The 21,007-nt window shown below is 34.3% G+C and overlaps 1 protein-coding gene across 3 annotated transcripts in view; it reads left to right on the top strand.

The window, feature by feature from the left end:
* The window catches only part of TSC22D2 (TSC22 domain family member 2), a 52,298-nt gene extending 36,275 nt beyond the window's left edge, over window positions 1–16,023 (top strand). For 2 of the 3 annotated variants that reach the window (XM_026497277.4, XM_026497276.4), the window contains 2 exons: window positions 13,286–13,337; window positions 14,301–16,023. In XM_026497277.4, the coding sequence (XP_026353062.1) occupies window positions 13,286–13,337; window positions 14,301–14,561 (313 nt within the window). In that variant the 3' untranslated portion in view covers window positions 14,562–16,023. Of the gene's footprint in view, window positions 1–13,285; window positions 13,339–14,300 lie in introns of those variants that run through there. The other variant, XR_003315637.3, reaches the window with a different exon arrangement.
* The last annotated feature ends 4,984 nt before the right edge of the window (window positions 16,024–21,007 follow it).

Here is a 21,007-nt window from a genome sequence, read left to right as displayed (position 1 = left end):
TCATAAATGATTTTATACACATTGAGGTGTACAAATGATTGTAAAGTTCTGTCATTTACTATATCTATGTTACAGTATTGTTATTACCTAGAAGAATTTGAGGACTTGGATCTACAATGAAATGAGAAAAAGTTAGCTGTTAAAAACTTTACAACTGTGAAAATCTACCTATTTGAGTATAGTTCTGCTTCAGTGAAAAAAACTTTTTATAACCCTTTAGCTTTTATGGTAGTGCTACATTATACTTTCCTTCATTGTCTATACCAGAATCTCTTTTTGAATTAAGTAATTCTAAAGCAGTGATTCTCAACTAGAATAATGTGTAGTGTAGAACCAAAGCAGTACTTGTCCCACTCTTGATTTGTTTTTAGTAATATTTAATTGTTGAAATTTCATATAACACTAAAGGAAGGCTTGGGAGATATTTAAACACTTTTTTTTTTATTTTTATGTTGAAATAAATTCAGTAATATATCAGTGGACTTTGGAAAAATTTTCCACAGTAAATTAAGACTTTTTATTCTAAATAATCGTTAATGTTCAATCCACAGGAATGCTGTGCTTAATAAATATTGATGTAAGTTTAAATCTCAAGTCAAACAATTTTTGGAGCATATATTTCGTGACTGCCTTAACATTTGACTAATTTAATACAAAGGAATCAAATAAATTTAAGGCATAACTAGGATTATTTCATTCTTTGGTTGAGGTGTAAATACAAAGACTGTTTCTTAATACTAATTATAATTGATTTTTATTTGTACATCACTGCTTCATTTGCAATCTGAGATACATTGGGATAGCAAGCCTTACATATGCGGTGTCAGTCCAAATTGATCCAAACAATAAAAGGAACTAATTATTTGTTTTTAGTGTTTATTATTATCAAAAATCTCATAATCGTCACAGCAATCCTTTAGAGTAGGTACAACTATGATCCCATTTTACAGACAATGAAACTGGTTTTAGTATGTTAGCTTGCTATGATCATCCCACTAGTAAGTAGTGGAGTTGGAATTTAAAACAAGCTTGTCTAATTCTGAAGCTTATGCTTTTTTGTTTTGTTTTGTTTTGGTTTGGTTTGGTTTGGTTTGGTTTGGTTTAAGATAGTGTGAGCTGGAGGGAGAGGGAGGACAGGGAGAGAGAAAATCTTAAGCAGATTCCACGCCCAGCATGGGCTCCAGGCTCAATCTCATGACCCTGAGATAATGACATGAGCCGAAATCAAGAGTCCACCCTCTTTTGAAACAGTTCCTTGGTAATCTTCCTTTTTATTTATTACTATCCCTGGACTTTGGAGACAGATTAGGAAGAGACATAAGATAACAAAGACTAGTTAATCACCTAGGAACAGAAGCTAGGTTTTGGTCAGATAATCCTAAGGGCTAGCCTGATATAATTTTACTTTGTCAAATATGTTGTCCATACAACTACTTACGCTTTTTTCTATAAAGTTATTATGAATAACATCTCTGTACCTTTAAGAATTGGGCATAAGTGAAAAGGTAAGCTTTAGATGAACAAAATTGTTTCTGTGCTCTGCACTGGTATTTGGCATTTGGTATTTAAGGGGATTGTCTCATTTTCACTCATTTGGTTAGGCCCCATTGTGGAAATGGGATTGAAAGGATTTTTTCAAGAACTGTTTAGTTGAAAAAAAAAAGTATACAGAATGCTGGAGATAGAAGAGGCAAATGTGAGGCCATTCCGTGAAAGAAATAATTAGCTTTCCCAAGAAGGGTAGTTTCTTCCTGAGCCCATCTTTCATTAACTCTTCATGTGTTAGTGTTCTCCATTGCTTTGGCCCCATTTGTCTTCTTCCTATTTAAGCAAGCTCATCTCTCACAGTTTTGCTTTACCTACTGCATTCCAACAGCTCTCAAATCTAGACTTCTAGGGCAGAGATTACTCTTGAGTTCTAGATACCTATTTCCAGCAACCTTCTTTCTATATTTCTCCACTAGAATCTATATCCCAGATGTCTCAAAATTCAGCAGTCCCAAGAAAAACTTAAATTTCTCATTTTTTCACCTTTATTCTTAGGTTCCTCTTCTACTCATTCCTTACCCCCTACCCCCTAAAATCTAGCCACCTTCCTGTGACACATAAACCATCTCTCCACTTGTCATTACTCCAAGCTAAAAAAAACTCCAGCCATCCTTGGTATTTTCTTTGTTATAGGTGAGTCCCTTTTCCTTTATCATCCGTCTGATCTCTCATAGATTCTCTGCTTCAGTTGTAAAAACTATTTCATTTTTCCTTGCTTAATGCCTGTGACCAAGCATTGTGCAGTGTCCTAATACTCCTTGCTTGCTTAGGTAATTCTTTTTTTTTTTTTTAAGACCCATATTGAATGTTACTATCTTTCCTCCTCACCAACCTCCATTCCCACCACACATACATGCCCAAAAAAAGCCCACATTCAAGGGTCACACTAAGTTCCATAAAAGTCTTTAAAACTGATGAAGGAAAAAAGCCCAGCAAGAGTAACTTGCCTCAGGGCACAGCAAATCTGAGGTGAGGCCAAGCTGCAACATGTATTTGTTAATTCCATATCCAGTGGTCTTCTCACTGATGGACATCATCTAACCTATGTTCTTCCAACCAGTGTTCATTGAACGTTGAGCATTGTGCAGAGGAGACAGATGAGAATTTATCATTTTTTATAAGAAGTGTCATAGAAAGATAAATGTTACTGAGATTTGGCTATATAGGAAATTAGAGGCAAAGTTTGTTCAGGGTGTCTGCCCTATGGCCTCCAGAGGAATTTGGATTACCTAGATGTATGAATTAGATATTAGGCAGCAAGAAGATATGGTAAGTTTAATTTGACTAAAAATGAGGAATGAGATTAAGTACTATTTCCCCAGTTACTTGTTTCGAGTTTAGTTAAAATGCTAGCATTACCCATGTCCATTAGATACCAAGGACTGCTTTGGGAAAAGTCAGTTTTGCCATTAGGCGTGGGAAATGGCTTTGGAGGTGATCTAGTACAGCTAACTTATGTTATAGCTGGAGAAGAGGCCCCAGAGGCAAAGGTATTAAGTGATATATTTAGGACTCAAATTCCAGCTATACAATTTGTGAATCCAGGCTTCTATAGCATTCTTTAGTAGGTGGCTGCTGGCCCCATGGTAGATTTTGTGTAGCACGTAGAGTTTTGTCTGGTAGGAGATAGATGCAGCTATTAGAACACAGCCTATGGTAGATACGTGATTAGAGCTATAAGGGTAGTGTGGGGCATGACTTACTATTCTACTGGAAGGGTAGGAAAACTAGCCTTTACAGAAAAGAAAATATTTGAGCTGAAACCTATGAAAGAATGGTAGAATTTCCACAGAAATATTTAGAGAATGAGAAACAGTATGAGCGAAGAGAGTGAGAATAAATTACACAGAGTCTCAAGGAGTTTAGGGTATCCAGTTTAAAAGTTGAGCAGGCATTTGGAATGGGAGGGAATAATGTAAACGTTGGCATTAGAAATAAATTAGTAAGCTAGTTCTGATTTTTCTCCCTTTGACCAATTTTTATGTCATTGCTGAAGAATTCTGAATTACTTTTAGAAATGCTAGGTGGATTTAAAAAAAGAGAGATGTTAGGTGGATTTAGCTATATAAAAAGGTTGTTCTTATGATAGGCCCACTGCCTGGGTGAAGTTAATTCAATGCTTGTTTTTGGTGTCTGAAATGAAATGCAAATCTTAAGAGTATTAAGTTTTTGTTTTGATTTCCCTTGATGTTCTTTTCTATCATGTTCTTTCTCCAGTTTTGTTCATTTTCACATACTTACACCATGAAAATTTCTTTAGGTGATGAAAGTGCTATTATTTCTTCATAGTCAAAAGGAAGGAATGCTATTACTAACCTTTTAAAGGAGAATTGATCTTTACTACAAAATGACTGTTAAACTTAGTCCCTTCCCTGGAAGGCCTTTTGTTAATCTTTATCCTTTTCTTAACACAGCCGAGGTCATTTGAACTCTTCTGTGTTTTTAATGTCCTCATTCATATTAAGAATTTTTATTGAGTTTTTCTTTTTCTATTTAAATTTTCTATCTTTCTATGAAAGATGGTCCTTTAAGCCAGTACTGAAAAACATAAACCTTTTGCTAGATTTAAGATATATTTTAATTGTTAATTCTAACTACATAATATTGTTAATATTATTTAGAAGTTGGTTAACCATCGGCTTCTATTCCAGAAGACTAAAAGAAGGGTTTTAGAATATCTAGAATGAATATATAGGATTACATCCACTTTATTCCCTTTCGGTATAGTTACATTATTTTTGTAAGGTATTCTGAGCTACAACATCAGTTGGCAACATTTGAAATCCTTTCTAATCTCTCTCCCCTTTTTTACTCTTAGGTGCTGTTAGTGTACATCTCAGTCTAGGTAATGTCAGTCATACACTGTTTTCCCAGTCCCCAGGAAGTAATTTAAAGTAATAAGGACTGTATTTCAAATTTTTAATTTGGGCTTAAGCCCCTTGATACACATCCTTCACTTCACTCAGTAATGAATTATGCTATCATCAAATAACCTATTGCTGCTGTGTAAGTAGTACAATGCAGTCTTTTTCAGGAGAGCCTGCTCTAAATGTAAGCACTCCAACATTCGGGAAAATGCCACTTTCCTCCTACCCCTTTCTCACACCCTTTCTTATTTCAGTCCTGACTCAAAGGAAGAAAATAACTTTTTCATCCTGTCAAACCTTGCCTAATGTTAGTCTAATAAAAAATAACTAGCCTAGTGCATAGGCTCATCTGTCTTCAAGTAGATATGATTTTTTTTACATTCAAATATGTAACTTGAAATAGTATTAAACTTTTTTAGTTTATTTGGAATATTTGGATTGTAATGGTAAAATTGCTGTGCATATTTCACTTTTGCGTTATTCTCCACAGTTTTTCAAGACTAAATTTTTATATCTTCCATCTTGAGTGTTTTAATAAAAAGAATTTTAGTTTGGCTAGTTTTTAAATTGTTTCCTTAGAGTGACTCTATGAGGAAAAAACTATCAGAATTTTACTGCCTAATACTAAAATAACTCTCTCAAGATATCCTCACTTGGAAATGTAAAGAGATCTAGAAAAAGAAGGTAACGTTAATATTAATCTTATCTATACCTTCTCTGGAGTGCATTTTTAATGTAACATTTTTATTGTATAGTTATGTAGCCTATTATATCAAAGATGTTTATCACAGACTTTTATTTTTTTCTTACCAGAATCATTTTGAACAGAAATAGCTATATTAGGAATTATAAACATTATTTACATGATATTTTTAAGTGATTATAATTCACCCAAAGCCAAAGAAATAAATTCACAAATATCACTTATATTGTTATTTTGAATGTTAAACGAGGTACTGATCTTCTAGAATGAAGTAGTTCCTAAGGAAAATGGAGTTGTTGGCTCCTCTTCCCTCCTTTCTTTTCTTTTTCCTTTCTGCCATTTGTTCATGTCTTGAGTTCACACTGTACAGGGTAGTAACTCTTGTGAGGCTTGGAATGTGGTTGGTTTTTTGTTTTTGTTTTTGTTTTTCAGTATTCTCCAAAGTGCAATGAAAGTATTCTATCTCTGTCCCCCATCTGCCTGCCTTCCCAGACAATCACTTTCTTAGTTTGTAGGTGTGTATTCTTCCAGTTTCTTTATGCATATGCAAGCAAATACTGTATCTATATCTGTCACCCTCACACAGTGATAATATACATACATCTGCACCTTTACTTTTAAAGATCTCCAGGGTGCATTTTTCCCATCTCAGTACCCAGAAAAGCATCTTTGTGGGGTCTTTTATAAATGGATAGTATTCAGTTGAATAAATGGCTATACCATGGTTTATTATCAGGTCCCTGTTGATTATTAGAAATCTTGCTGTTTTAAACAGTGCTATACTGAGTGGTAGCATTGTAAATATATTATTTCCCATGTATGTAGACGTATAGGATAAATTCCCACATGTAGGATTGCTGACTCAAAGAGTAATAAGAGTGAGAGAGAATGTATGTGTGTGTAAAACTGTGATATAACCAAATTGCTCTGTGTAAGTTACACCAGTATACAGTTTAAATCAGCACTATGTGAGAAGGCCCATTTCCCACAGCCTTACTAACAGTGTATTAAATTTTAGTATGTTTGCCAGTCTGTTTAGGGAAATGGTATTACATTATAGTCTTAATCTGTATTTTTATTATGAATGAGATCCTGGGTTTTTTTCATGTCTTACAGATTATCCAAGTGAAATCTACCCATTTTTCTAATTGGGGTTCTAGTCTTAGTAGATTTCTAGAAGTACTTTATGTTTTAGTGAAATTATTGAAGGAGTTTTTTATTTTTCTATATTTTGAGGCATCTAGTTAAGCTTCTCCAAAGTATTACAGAAATTCTTCCTAAGTGGACTTTTTAAAAGACCATTAATACAGATGATATGGTTGACTCTGGACAAAAGGGGTCTGAGGTAGGAGAGGGACTTTGTACTAATTGTATACCTTTTTATGTGTACTCTGAATTTATTTTTTACCGCATGCAAGTGTCCTTTTTAACTTTTATTTTGAAATAATTATTGATTCATAAGAAGTTGCCAAAAAAAAAAAAAAAGTATAGGGAGTCCTCACCCAGTCCTGTGTGTCCTATCCCCTAGCCCTTCCTGCAGTGGTAACATCTTACATGGCTGTAGGGAAAGGTCCAAAACCAGGAAATTTACATTGGTATAATCCACCGCATGTATCCTTTTTTACTCTTTAAATATTCATTTCTGGCCAGGAGTTTTAGCTTAAATTAATTAGATGAATGTAAAATATGCTAAGGACATAATTGGTTTCTGTAGATGCTAAAAACAAATACCAATCTTTATGTAAATATTTAACTGGGTTTTTAATTGTTTCTTGGTTAAAAGCTTTTTTTTTTTTTTTCCACCATTGTAAGACTGGTTACTTGAGAAAATAGTAACAGTTAGTTTTGTGAGTAGCCATTTTACCTGCTTGCTTATCACGAGTAATAGAGTTTATCATTCACAAAAATCACTTACGTTATTAAAATTTTTCATGGGGCTCTTTGTTAATTTAATCATGAAATTAAACAGATTTTTTTGTTTTTACATAGAGAACTTATGATCAGTAATTAGAATACATAAAAATTGTTTTAGTTCTTAGTTTGTTGTTAACTTTGATAGTTTTATTACAAGCTAAACACAGAAGTTTGCATTTGGCCATAGAATAAGTTTACCTGAATTGTATCTCTTCTGCCTCTTTTAGAAGGAGAACTGTTATTTGCTCTTAAATGTCAAGCTGTAAATATTTTTAAAATTCCTCTTACAGAAGAGTGATGTATTTTTTTCTGTTTAACTTTTATAGGCCTGCTGAGCTGTACATTCATTAAATTTATTTTTTTGCCATCAGTGACTTAATAGTTTCTTTCTAAAAAACAAAATATGTATTTCTTAGGAAAAAGGCCAAATGTAGGGGTGCCTGGGAGGCTCAGTTGGTTGAGCATCCAACTCTTGATTTCGGCTCAGGTCATGATTTCAGGGTTGTGGGATCAAGCCCCATTGTTGGGCTTTGCACTGGGCATGGAGTCTACTTGAGATTCTCTCTCCCCCCCCTTACCACCACCACCACCACCCCCCCCCCGTTCTCTTTAAAATTAATAAGTAAATCTTTATAAAGAAAAGAGGCCAAATGTTACCCAGGTTAGAATTAATCCATAGAATTTTTTGGCAGGGGAGGGGGTAATGAAGGTTGTACATTATTTACTAGAAACAGTATGTGATTCCTGAAGACTGGCCTCTAAGAAAAATTGTAGCTTCTTTTTTTGGAAAGATTGTAGCTTCTACTTGTGAGTTTATGAAGAATCATTTTTACCTTGCTTCGGTAAGGGGACTTGAACAAATAAGTATATCAGGTTTGCCAGCTCAATCAAAGAAGTTCTTATTATAAAAGATTTGATTTTACAATTGGGGGAATTCCTGTAGTGGATTTTTAATTGTGATTGTGACTCAACACAGAAAATTAGAAGGGTCTTTTAGGAAAAGAAGGTAATTTTTTAAATATTCTGCATATAGATACATATAATTGTAAATTATCTTCAGCTTTTCTTACCAAAAGAACATTTTAGTTCTTAGCAAATAGGTAAACTATACCTGTCTAAAGATCACAGAGCCTTTTCCAAGAAGTTACCTCCCTTGTTCTCAGAGCTCAACTTCTTCTAGGAATGTGCTAGATAAAATAAATGGCATATTATGCACATAATTTAGTTTTTGATCCATGCTTATGGTTTCACAAATGATATTTGGTACACAATTAAAGCAGTCTTCATAATATACATAAGTCTGCATTTCTCTTAAGTTGTTACAGATAGTTCCTTATTGCTTTCACACAGTCTTACTGGCAAGGTAGAAGAAGCAGGTGTTTTGACATTAAGTCTAGGTTTCAATTCTGTCTCTAGCATTGTGTCTTTGAGTAAGTTAACTTCGCTTCAGTTTCCTCAGCTGTAAGATGAGATTGTTTCTCAAGCTTGCAGTAAGGACTCACTAAAGTAGTGTGTACCTGTAAAAGTGGGCAGTCATTTAAGTGTTCTTTTCCTCTACCTTGTTGCTTTGTTAATTAGCATTTGTGTTGAGGAGAGAACAAAGTAGTCAAAGTGTAAGAGAAGAAATTTGCTCTGTTTTTATTTTAAACAAGGAGCCATGATGTCTCTGTCCACATTAATGAAGATTAAAAAAAATTGATTTCTTATGAAGAGGTTGGTTTGTTTGTTTGTTTGTTTGTTTTTAAGTGAAATCAAGTTAGCCTATCCTCACCTTCATGGATTTTCATTTTAAAGAGAAAAGACTGGAGATGTTTTGTACAAAGTCCCTGAGCTGAGAGCATGAATGAAACAGTTAGCCTTTTTAAGAAAGATGAAAATGCAGGGAATTTATGAAGCCAGAGGTTCATATCTGGCCTCTTCTCAGTGAGGTTGCCAAGTGATACTATTGAGATAGGAGGAGTTCTAGGAAGAAAAACTATGGTGTGGGGAGCCCGCTGTGATGAATTTTAAGATGAACAGCACTGAAAGCCAAGGTATCTTGCTGTACCTTTGATATATTGAGTTTTATTTTTCCTGTGAATGTGATTGTAATTTACTTTATTTAAACACTAAATTCAGAGATGCCTGGCTGGCTCCGTCAGTGGTATGTGTGACTCTTAATTTCAGGGTTGTGAGTTCAAGCCCTACGATGGGTGTAGAGATTGCTTTAAAAAAAAATAATATCTTAAAAAAAGAACACTAAATTCAAGCTCATTGGTTCTTTGGGAGTCTGTAATTCTAGTAAAAAAAAAAATCATCATATGAAAGGTAATGCAATAGCTATCTATGCTTGTTGACTTTTTCCCCCCACAGTTCTGTATTTCTGTCCGTTTACTCCATCCCCACAATTTTTAATTCATCTAGTAAATACTAATCATGGTATGTTTTTATTCTAAAAGAGTGACCCATATCAAACAGAATGTTTCTTTTTACAAATTATCCCTTGCCTTATAGTTTCCCAGAATAGTTACAAAGTCTTAGGAGCTTAAGTTCAGAAACTGGTTAACCATCAAGTTAATGCAATAGTAAAAAAGAAAACAAGGCATAAAACTTTAACATTAGGTCAAGGAAGCAAGTGAAAATTTTTCATTCTGCTTCAGTTGATCCTTAATAGTGTGAAGCCCAAACCACCATGTTGACTTTGAACACAATAGAAAACAACTTGTTACCTTCATTGAAATAATATTCTTAAACGATGTTCAAGGATCCTGAAATAGAATACCCTCTTATTTGCTTATTTAAGACTACCATATTGATGGGGCGCCTGGGTGGTGCAGTCGTTAAGCATCTGCCTTTGGCTCAGAGCGTGATCCCAGCGTTCTGGGATCGAGCCCCACATCAGGCTCCTCTGCTAGGAGCCTGCTTCTTCCTCTCCCACTCCCCCTGCTTGTGTTTCCCCCTCTCTCTGGCTGTCTCTGTCAAATAAATAAATAAAATCTTAAAAAAGAAAAAGACTACCATATTGAAATCTTTATTATAAATTGCTTTTCTCAGTCTTTAATTTCTATCAGTCAGCTGGAGGAGTTATTAAAATAGATTTCCGGGGTCCCACCTCAAGAGTATGTAATTCAGTAGGCCTGGGGTGGACCCAAATGTTTACATTTCTAACAAGTTCCCAGGTAATGCTGATACTGCTGGTCCAATGCCATACTTTGAGAACTGTGAATTTTTTCAAACTCAAAATATTCTAATGGCTTTCTAATATAAACCAGTAATTGTTTCAAATCTAATTGCTGTCATATTGATTCTTTCAGACGCTTTCAATATGCTTTTGAGCTCTTATGTGCCAAGCACAGTGTTCACTTCTTCACAGAGGTAGAGATAAGGAACCTCTCTCTCAAGGAACTCAGTCTGATAGAGTTAACAGTGGTAGTCTTATTTAAACTCATTTAATCGTCACAGGAGTTTTATGAATTGGGGTATATAACCCTTATTTTAGATGAAAAACCTGAGGTCTAGAAAGGTTAAATAATTTTCCAGAATTCACACTGTGAGTATATATGGAGGAGCTGGAATTTGCTATTCTGCTTTCCTGGTTATGCAGCATAAAAAGTTAGTGAAGATTAGTGAACCACAGGAGAGATGGAATGACTGGTTCTACTTTAGGAAATCAGAAGGCATTACAGAAGATGTGGCACTGGAGCATCTTAAGGAACAAGTAAAAGATAGCCAGATGAATTGGAACCATGAGCATTTGCAGCTGAAGGAGCAGTTCTGTAAAGCCATGGAAACCTGAGAGAATCTCTGTTTCACAGACTGTAAATAGTTAATGTAAGACACACAATAATGTAATAACACAATAGGCCAGCTGGAGTATGAGAAGAAAGGAGACCATAGAAGGCAGGGGTCAAAGTCTCATGAAGGGTAAAAACTTCTGTATTCTGGGTTAAGAAGTTTTTAAAATAGAATTAAGTTTTTTTAATTCTTATAGCTTTCATCTTTGTAAGCCATTGGTTCTCCAAGTATGGTCTGTCAGGTGACAGAATCAGGATCACCTGGAAACGTGTTAGAAATGCCAATTCCTGGGCCCCCCTCCCCAGACCTTCTAAATCAGAAACTGAGGTTAAACCCAGCCATCTGTTTTTAGAAGACCTCTAGATGACTGGTGCATGCTGAAGTTTGAGAACCACTGCTTATAGGTTATACAGAATTGTTTAAAAACAGCCTTCAAAATAGCCAGAAATCGCTGTAGTGACAGTAATTATATCTGACTGATTTAACTGTTTAAGTAAAATGCTTAACAAAATTGGGTTATTAACACTTTTTAAGGGACACATATCTTCAGTATGATCCATTTATACTTTGTAAACCTATTCCTTCATTGCTATAAAAGAGTTCTGAGTCAGGATTAGAGTTTATTATATTAGCAGAGAATAGGATGCTAATTATTGTTCCTTAGGCTAAGGGAATGGTTTGGAAACTTACTAATATTATTTTAATCACCAAAGAAAAGTAATAAACCCTTTTTAAGGGTTAGGGGTTTATTTTTTGTTTTGTTTGCTTATTAATACATAAAACTGGTGTTAAAAGTTAACATTTTAGGTGTTCTGTTTAAAACAGATGTGTTCAAAGAATTGAACGTATTTACATCAAGAAATGACTAAAACTAATTCACTTTTTCCTTTTTGACATAGAAATAAAAAATATTGAGATTATAATCTAGAATGGTCAGACAAACTCTAATCTAAATGCCTGGCACTGTCTTTTTTGCAAATTACAGCCAATATTTGGTGAACATATCCACATGGTGTCTGAACTGAACTTTACACCAAAGCCTTATGGTTTATATAGTTGTTCTATAGTTTATAGTTACATATAGCCATACTTTGTTTTGCACAGCTCTACAAGCATTTAAAGCCTAACATATATAAGATTTATTAACGATCTATATATCCTTTCTAGTTATTATATGTATGTAAAACCTGTTTTCATCTTAGAAATAGCAGGAGCAAGAAGTAAAGGCATATGCTATAATTAATGTGACTAATGCTTAGACAAACAAGCTTGTGTCTTCTGCATATTGGTTCAAGGATTTAGAAGTAGGAAGTCCACTGAGGCATTGAGCCCTTCATTTTACACACGAGGAAACCGGTCTAGGGAAATTAAATACTTGATTTGCTGATGGTCACACAGGTAGTGAGTAGCAGAACTAGGATTATAACCAGATCTACTTAGATTACAGTATAAAAGGCACCACTACATAAGACAGGATATTCCTGTACCTCAGTATGATACCAGTCTGAGGGCCCACATCATCTAAAATAGAATAGTCTTCAAATATATTAACATCTAAATTTTCTTAGATAGGATATACTTTATGAAGAGTATTTTGCAAAGTTTTGTATCAAAATTATTTAAAGACCTCTTTTGTATTGATAAATTAGATTAAAATTCTCAGGTTTGTCTTTACAAGAAAGTCTAATAACTGTTCTTCAAAACTTACAAAAATACCAAGAAAAGGATATAGATATTCACTATTCTTACTATTTAAGAGGACAATTATTGAACCTTCTGTTATTATCATACAAAGGCTAAGATGATAGTTGAATTTGGGATATACTTACTAGCTAGACTACTTCCAAATATTGCCAGGAAAAACTGCTCTAAACCACATACCTTTGTAGGTGATTTTTGCCAGCTAGTAACCTACAATGAAAATATGTAGATTTGCCAGAATGTTGAGATTGGTGTTAACCAACCCTGGAAGTATCATTTGCCCAATGCCCTTTAGAAGCTGGTTCTAGAAATTTTTAAACCAGAAGTAAAATCTATAGAAGGAAGGTCATCATCTGAATTTTAATGCAGTAAGTGACCACTGGAATTTCCACATGAAAGTCAGTTAGAGTATATAATTGGTAAATGAAGAAGTTTAAAAGATGGGAAGAGTGTACTGATCATTCAAAAGGTATCTTTTTAAAAGTTCACAGAGTTAAGAGCTCCTGAATAGAATTGGGAGTTGCTTTTAAAGTAGCATATGTATGTCATGGGGAAATTCGAAATGTTGAAACTACAAAGGATTTTTAGAAGTCTTCTATTTACTGAGATCCCTCCTTTTCAAAATGAGAGCTTTGAGTACTGAAATTATGAGAATAGACTTAATCTATTTTAAGTTACTATTTTTGGTTTTGAGTAAAACAAATGTTTTTAATTATTTTAAGAGTTGAAAAGGTTACATTTTTAGAATAATTTAATAAAATATTCTAATTTTTTCCAGTGCATCTGGGGGAGGTGGTGTAGCCATTGACAACAAAATAGAACAAGCAATGGTAAGTAAAAATTTATAGTTCTCTCATTTCATAGGTTGTTGGTTGTAGGAAGCAGTGGGTTTTTATCAATTCTAAAAAAAGAGACACCTAATTTATTTAAAACAAGATAACCAAAGTATATTTTTTGATAATCAGATTTAGTTGAAGATGCTAGAACATTGAGAATTTTTAGTCTGGAAATACCAGTGGAGTTAATATTTCCCCCCATTTGAACATCTCACATTTCATGCATTACCATTGTTAAATCCAGGGCCATTTTGAGCGGCATACAAAATCAGAATGCAATATATGCCTTCAAATATTTCAGCATCAAAAATGGTTTATAGACAAAGAGTATTAAAATGAAAACTTTAGCTGGAAGCCTTCATTTTTATAAACGCTGTTTGAGTCAGCTCTAATAAATAGAACTTGTTGAATCTGTTTCTGATTTCTGCTATTACTATCAGTTTTTTTGTTCCCTTAAAGATGTTCTGTTCATACTATATAAAATATTTTGATGAAGCTTATTAAAACTATGGACTATAAATAAGGACCATTAGTCTCAAAACTATTTTTCTTTAAGGTTTTAAAGTTCGTCACTTTATCTCTTAAAGAACTGCTATAACTAGTTTAATATCAGTTTAATATCCTTTGTTCTCTTGGTCTAAACTCTAAGCATGTGATTTTAAACTTTTTTTTTTAATTCTAAGCTTATAATTGACAATTTAAGGAACCTAGTATTTTTGGAAATCACTCCAAACTTTGAAAAGAAATCCTGGGCTTGCTGCCTAGTTGGAAACTGGAATTTTTTCCACCCTTACCTCCCATAGGGCCAGTCAAGATACAGTAGAAACATTAAAAGCAAGAGCAGGAAAACTAATATAAAAATGCCTTGTGTTTAATAAGGCACCAGATAGGCCAGAACCAAATAGCAACATCTTTCTCTTTCACTCTTTTTGACATTGCAAATTTTGTTTTTCACAGGATCTGGTGAAAAGCCATTTGATGTATGCAGTAAGAGAAGAAGTGGAAGTTCTAAAGGAACAAATAAAAGAATTAGTTGAAAGAAACTCTTTACTTGAACGAGAAAATGCACTGTTAAAATCTCTTTCAAACAATGATCAGTTATCCCAACTCCCAGCCCAACAGGCCAATCCTGGTAGCACTTCTCAACAGCAAGCAGTGATAGCACAGCCTCCGCAGCCAGCGCAACCTCCACAGCAGCCGAATGTCTCCTCAGCATAAAGCTTTCTTGCCTCATTAAGAAAAAAACTGAAAGCAATCTATCCTTGTGTGCCACTGGTATTCTTTCCACTTTATACGAAAGCAAGTAGCCATGCTTCAGTTGTGTGTTTGGCCTTTTCAGTATTAGACAATCATTCTACAGGAGCTTTTCCTCCCTTTTGAGATGTCATGCAGCGCTGTTGATGTCCAGTTTTATGTCATCAGTACACAAGGAGAATAATAGGTGGGGTTTATTAAAGCAAGCAAAGTCTGCATTCTACCTGGTGCGCATGAGGTGGGGTCTTTTAAGAGCTTTGGCGGCTCTCCCGTTTTTCCTATTACCCATGGATTTACCTTGAGCCTTCCTATCACATTATAAATAACAGTTCATCTAAAGAGCCACTTTTCTTTCAATATCAGTAACATTTGCCTACGTAAGTTTTCATTTATTTGTGTTTTATTTATTACAGGGCTGCTATTTTCATAATGTACATGAACAATGTCACAGAACTTTTTTAATTTTTTTGAATAATTATAAGTATCAGTAAAGGATTTGAAAGACAGGATTGCATTTAATAGATAAAACGTTTAGGCAATAATTGAACAAAAGAATCCTGGCATATTTCTAACACTAATGGCAATTTACCTTCGGTATTTATTTTCAGTAGTAAAGACCCAGCTTGAATGTAAATTTTGTATAGTGTAAGTATGAAGAACATAGTGCAACTGTACAGGTAGTCACCAGTTATTGTGATATAATAAATAATTGGGCTATTTTGATGAAGAAAACTTTGTTCATTTGTTTCTACTTTCTAATAGAGAAATTGCCACGATTCCTCTGCTTTTTGACATTTCGTATGACTTTTCTTTTTTCGGGTGGGAATAAAAAGCTGTGAAATTGTTCAACCTACTTTGTAACCAAAGAAGCAAAGCTGTGTAATGGAGTTTTTTTTATAATGCACATTCTTTATGTATTTTTATTTAGTGTTTTCTTGGTCACAATTTTCTTTGCTGTCTAGCATGATCTGCATGACCTATAATCTTTGAACCACTTTCGTACCTCATGTTTTTATCCAGCACTCTTATTGTAATATGTACTAGTCTGTGAACAATGTCAAATAAAAAAGAACGAACAGGTAGTATGGTGGAGCTGAGCTAGTGTACTATACACTAGTTGTAAAAAAAAAAAAAAACAAAAAAAAAATGAAGTGAGCCATCTTTTGTTCATTTAAAATGGTGTTTTGAATTTCGTATGCAGAAAACGTTTTGTTACATTGCAGATTTTAATGTATTTAATAAATGCAACATGCAGATTAAGTGCAGTGTATACTGAGTATTTAAATTAAAATGTACATTTCATAAATACAGTTTCAAGAGAAAGCATCATTTTGTGTATACTAACACATTAAGTGTATGTCAGAAATTGATGTATAAATATATATTTTAACACATTTTCTGAAATTAAACTGCAGTTTTGTTGAAATATTTGGCTCTATATGTGTTCAAAATTTAATTTGATTAGATTTGTATTTTCACGGTTCAAGATATTCCTTAAATGAAAATCTATGTTATTAATGACTTAATGATAGTTCTTAAATTTTCAAAGTAAAATAATTTAAAGAATGCAAGAATGGTGAGCAATATTTGTACTCAAGATTCATATTATGTCAGTGACATTTAAGTAAAATCCTTGTCTACCAAAACTTTTACTTGAATTCAGAAAGGTGCCTGTAGAAAATTAACATGCTTTGTATCTATAGCCAGCTAGCTTAATCAGGAGTTAATGAGAACCAATAGTTAGCTCTCCGTGTTGTTAAAGAGGATAAATAAGTGTTCTTTATTTAAAATTTCATTAGATTTAGCCACAGACTAAATGCATAAAATTGGGGTGTATGTGGGATCATGAAATATTTTATATTCCAGTTGTGCTGGAAGATATATTGAATATAAACAAAATTTTAATATTAATGAATAACATTAGAAGTAACTAAGGAAGTAATGACATATGCTTGAAGAAGCAGTCCTACAGATGTGGAGTGAGATTTTAAGTAGAATCACCCACAGATGAGTTAGAAAATGGAACTTCCATGTTGGAATGTTAACCAGAAGGCTCACCAGGTATGGCCCTCAAATACAAACAGTGTGATATTTAATACAGGCAAAGAAAAACTAGTATAGGAAAGGTTGGGATTTTCAAAATACAAATTTTGGTTCTCGGGATAGAAAAACACTATAAATACAAAAGCAATCACAAAGGAAATGATTGATATGTTAATTTTAAATGGTAATTAAAAGCAATTATTACTACTTCTACATTTTTAAAAAAACCACCACAACAGAAAATATGGGTAGTTCACAGAAGAAGTAAATGGCAGTTTCTCAAGTTTCAGCCTCTAGTAACCTAAGAAGTGCAAATTAATATTTAACAAATTATCATTTGTCTTTTAAATAGCAGGACCCAATGTAGAAAAGGTGAGCTTTCTTGTGTACTTCTAGAAAGTAATTTGACAATATGTATCAAGAGCCTTAAGTATTAATAAACTCAGTTTAATAATATAAGAAGATAACTCATGGTGCAGTGTTCAAAAAAATACAAAATTACAGTGCTTGTCCTTTGCCCTCCCATCTGCCTCCCCTTCCCTGTAGATCTCCCTCCCCAGTATCTACCCCAAAAACAGCTGTGAAGGAAGGCTTTACATCCAAACCTACTCTCATGAGGCATGCCCCCACCCTAAAGTCAGGGACAGACTTAAAAGGTGGGAAAGCTTATTGTTTTTCAGAATCAGATACACTGTTTTGGGAACAACATCAGACATTCCCCCAAGTGATTAGTTTGTTTAGGAACGTAAGTAAATTTAAGTTTGACCTCAAGAGATTTAAGGTGTCTTGTTCCACAAAATTGGAATATTATATTGAGATGCCAGTTTGGGGGCACAGTCCTTATAGGAATGCCATCTATAATTTTCTCAGTGCAATGCCCATAGACCAAGGTACGACATAAGTGTTCTGTTGATTTGATTTAGCCAACCAGAAAATCATAGGTGGAAATTTTGTTTCTGGTAATGGCAGTGTGTCTGCAATACAAACCTAACTTTCCCCAAAGAAAATTAATTTCAGGTAGTTAATGATGAGATTTTATACCTTGCTACACCCCCTCCCAAAAAAGGGCTATGAGGTATTAAGTATGCAGTTACTTTAACTCGCTGTATTTTCAAAATAACGATATTTCCAATTCTGTTACATTGTGAGTTAAGTAGAAGTATTAAGACAGAATGCTTTACCATCAAGTCCGCAGAGATGGGTAATCATAACTGCTTTTATGCACAAAGAATTGTCACAGGTCAGAGGTTGTGCTGTTTCTCCAAGTTCCAAACTCAAGTCACTCATAGACCTTTTTAAAAAGAGCGAGGGGAAGTCCTTAGAACTAGAGTAGCAAAAATACCTGTTCTTCGTGGAAACTTATCTCTGTGGAACCAGATATAAAAATCAGTTTATTTTGGAATAAATTTTCAAGATGACCCGAAGTCACCAGTGTTTTTTTAAAGGAGGCTCAGTGGCAGGCATTTTGTGACATGACTCAATTCTCTTCAATAATTTTGCTAAAAGGACAGAGCCCAGCTCTAAATATTCACAGTTTGAGGGCATAGACAAACCAACATGTACAATGTGATAATAAAAACAGTCAAGGATGGTTTTGTCAAGGAAGGTTCCCTCAAAGAGGTGACACCTGGTAAGAAAAAATGCTCAAAAGCTTAGAGGAGAGCGTAAACAAAGCTCTTTGGAGAGCCACAGAATTGTTTCCCAGTAGACAGGCAGGCAGACTGACTCATCCACCTTAGTAGGCTGGCATCTAGAGCAAAAATAATTTATTGAATGATTTTAGGCAGTGGGATTGTGATCAGATAAGCATTTTAGAAAAATTGATCATTCTAGTTATCAATGATGGGAAGTAGATTGGTAAGCTGAAACTGGAAGTGGAGAAATAATTCAGGAGAGACAATAATCCAGAAATGAATAGGCAAAGTTACAAAACGATAAATAGGCAGATTTGTGATGCTCATTAGGAAGTTTGCCTTGGATCTTTCTATACTATTCCCAATGTCAGGTGGCTATTTTTTCTGCTTCCAAAGAAAGATCTGGGAACCCCAAGTCTTACAAAGTTTTAGTCAAAACTTTTCCAACAGCCATATACCTCTGTGAAATGAAAGTGTTTGTTTAGAGGAATTTCACGAATTTAAACAAAAGGGTAAGGGGAATGGAGGAGCCCTGGCTATCACATTCATGCTTCTATAAATTCGGCCCTATAGGTAAACCAAATTTAATCTTTTTATGGTGACTAGGATTAAAGCGGCCCAGAAGCATGAGTCCAAAGCCTGTCTTTCAGGGCTATCTCTCCCCAAAAAGGACAATACAGGTTCTGGCCCCACTGAAGATACTGAAACCCAAGTCAAAATAGGTTTTGCTGCCTTCAACTTTTCTTCATTCTTTGATACAGTTCAATTCAGGAAGGCTTCTTTCTTCCCCAGAACTCCGCTGCCTAAACAAAACTAAACCTTTTCTCCCACCTCCTCCTGCCTCAAACCTAGTAACTCATGTTTCTATTTTCTAGCAATACTAATGATTTATTGTTTAGTGACATATATTTGCTCCCTATTTTCCCCTTTTCAACATTCTAGGATGCATCCCTATTACGTGTATTTCTTTGCCAAGTCGCAGAATTTCTACAGCAAGATCTGTTCTTTGAATGTATGTATTCCTTTGTCAATGGAGACTATTACTGTACAAGTGCTATTTAATGATTTCCTTAGTGGGCTACAGTTGGTATAACATGCTATGTTCACAGATGAAAAATGCTAAGTGAGGCACTATACAAAGCAAGTTAAAGGTCATAGACCTCTTTTTAAAAAAAAAAGAATCATCATAAATAAAAGTAAGATAGTCTTTCAAGATTGGTAATAGTGAAGTATGAAGTTGGTATTTTGCACTGATACAGTCCACTTGGTCATAAAATTTGTTCAACATACTTAGTGAATTAGCTTTATTATTTCTTCTTCTAACCGGAGAAACTGATAGGCAATTTTGAGAAATTTTCCATGATCTGATGTCCTGGATTGAGCTACAGAACAGAGCATCTGAATCTATACTATAGATTAAGACTGCCCACAGAAGCCAAAGTTATCCCTTTGAAAGAGGGAAGGAAAAGCTGTGCTAACTTAGATCATAAAAATAACTGAATCTTAAAACAAGGCAAATGCCACACTTCTATTTTCCCCCAAAAAAAGTTTTTGCCTTTTCATCTTTCTCTATAACAACTGGAAAGTATCCTTGCCCACTGCAATCCAACTGTTTTCCAGATCACAGTTCTTATCATCATTTCACAGGCAAGCAGCGCATCTATAGATAGATCATACCTGAGGACATCCATGGACAGCAAGGGAATATTTTTCGCAGTTGGCATGAAATAATATCAGGTCAGTGTCTTATTCTAGTGTTTCTACTAAAATACATAATATATAATTTAATCAGGTGTCTGATGGACAGAATAAATAAATATGTGTAACTTTGTAAATCCCCTAAAGGTTTTGTTTTTGAGAAGTTTGGGTTTTATTTTTTATTTTATGGAAACATTGTTGAAATGCACTTCAATTCTATTTCAATTCAGGTGCTTCGCCCTGTACTAGATGTTTGGGGATAGAAAGAGAAATAGAACATGATATGTGCACTCCAGGAGTTATCATCCAATGTAAAAAACTAAAGTGCCATTGTTTATTCAAAGTATATGTCATAGTTTGTGGACCTCGTATAATCTGTTGAATGGAAGGTTTATGTAAATCAACAGTAATATTGCCATGCCACATGAAACCCTTTGACATTGCCTGGAAACAACTTTAAATCACCGAAAAGCTTTAACATCAAACAATACTTTTAGAAAGAGGGGCCTTGGTGAAAAGCTTCCCATCTCTACATTGAGCCTGTGAGGTGTCACCTAAAAGAAGTTTACACATTTTTTAATACTCTAAGTTTGTAGATAATGGAACTGATTTAAATCAAACTTAACTAGAATAGAATTTGTGTGTCATGAGTTATATTATCTATTGTCTCATAAGCAACACATTCATTATCTTGGCTGACAAAATCAGCTACCATTCAATGAACCAAGTTAAGATGAACTCAGGAGCCTGACGCCAAAAATAAATCTGATAGAGCTGAGAATCCAGAAACAACTATGTACTGAGTAAAGGATAAAAGTAACATTTCAAATCAGTGGAGGAAGAGTGGATTATTAACAAATAGTATTTGGGACGACATAACCATTTGGGAAAAAAAGATTTAGATCTCTAGCTCACAAAAATTAATTCCAGCTAGATAAGCAATAAGTCTTCTGCTTTTTGGTTACATATCCCTCATAGAAATCTCCCTGTGAAAATGCAGAGAAGCAAAAAGTTTTACAAGATTATGAAGAGATG

Source organism: Ursus arctos, unplaced genomic scaffold (assembly GCF_023065955.2).
Source record: "Ursus arctos isolate Adak ecotype North America unplaced genomic scaffold, UrsArc2.0 scaffold_20, whole genome shotgun sequence".
In the NCBI taxonomy this organism is placed as follows: domain Eukaryota; kingdom Metazoa; phylum Chordata; class Mammalia; order Carnivora; family Ursidae; genus Ursus; species Ursus arctos.
The sequence above is the reverse complement of the archived record's forward strand: the minus strand, read 5'-3'. Positions and strand labels throughout refer to the sequence as shown.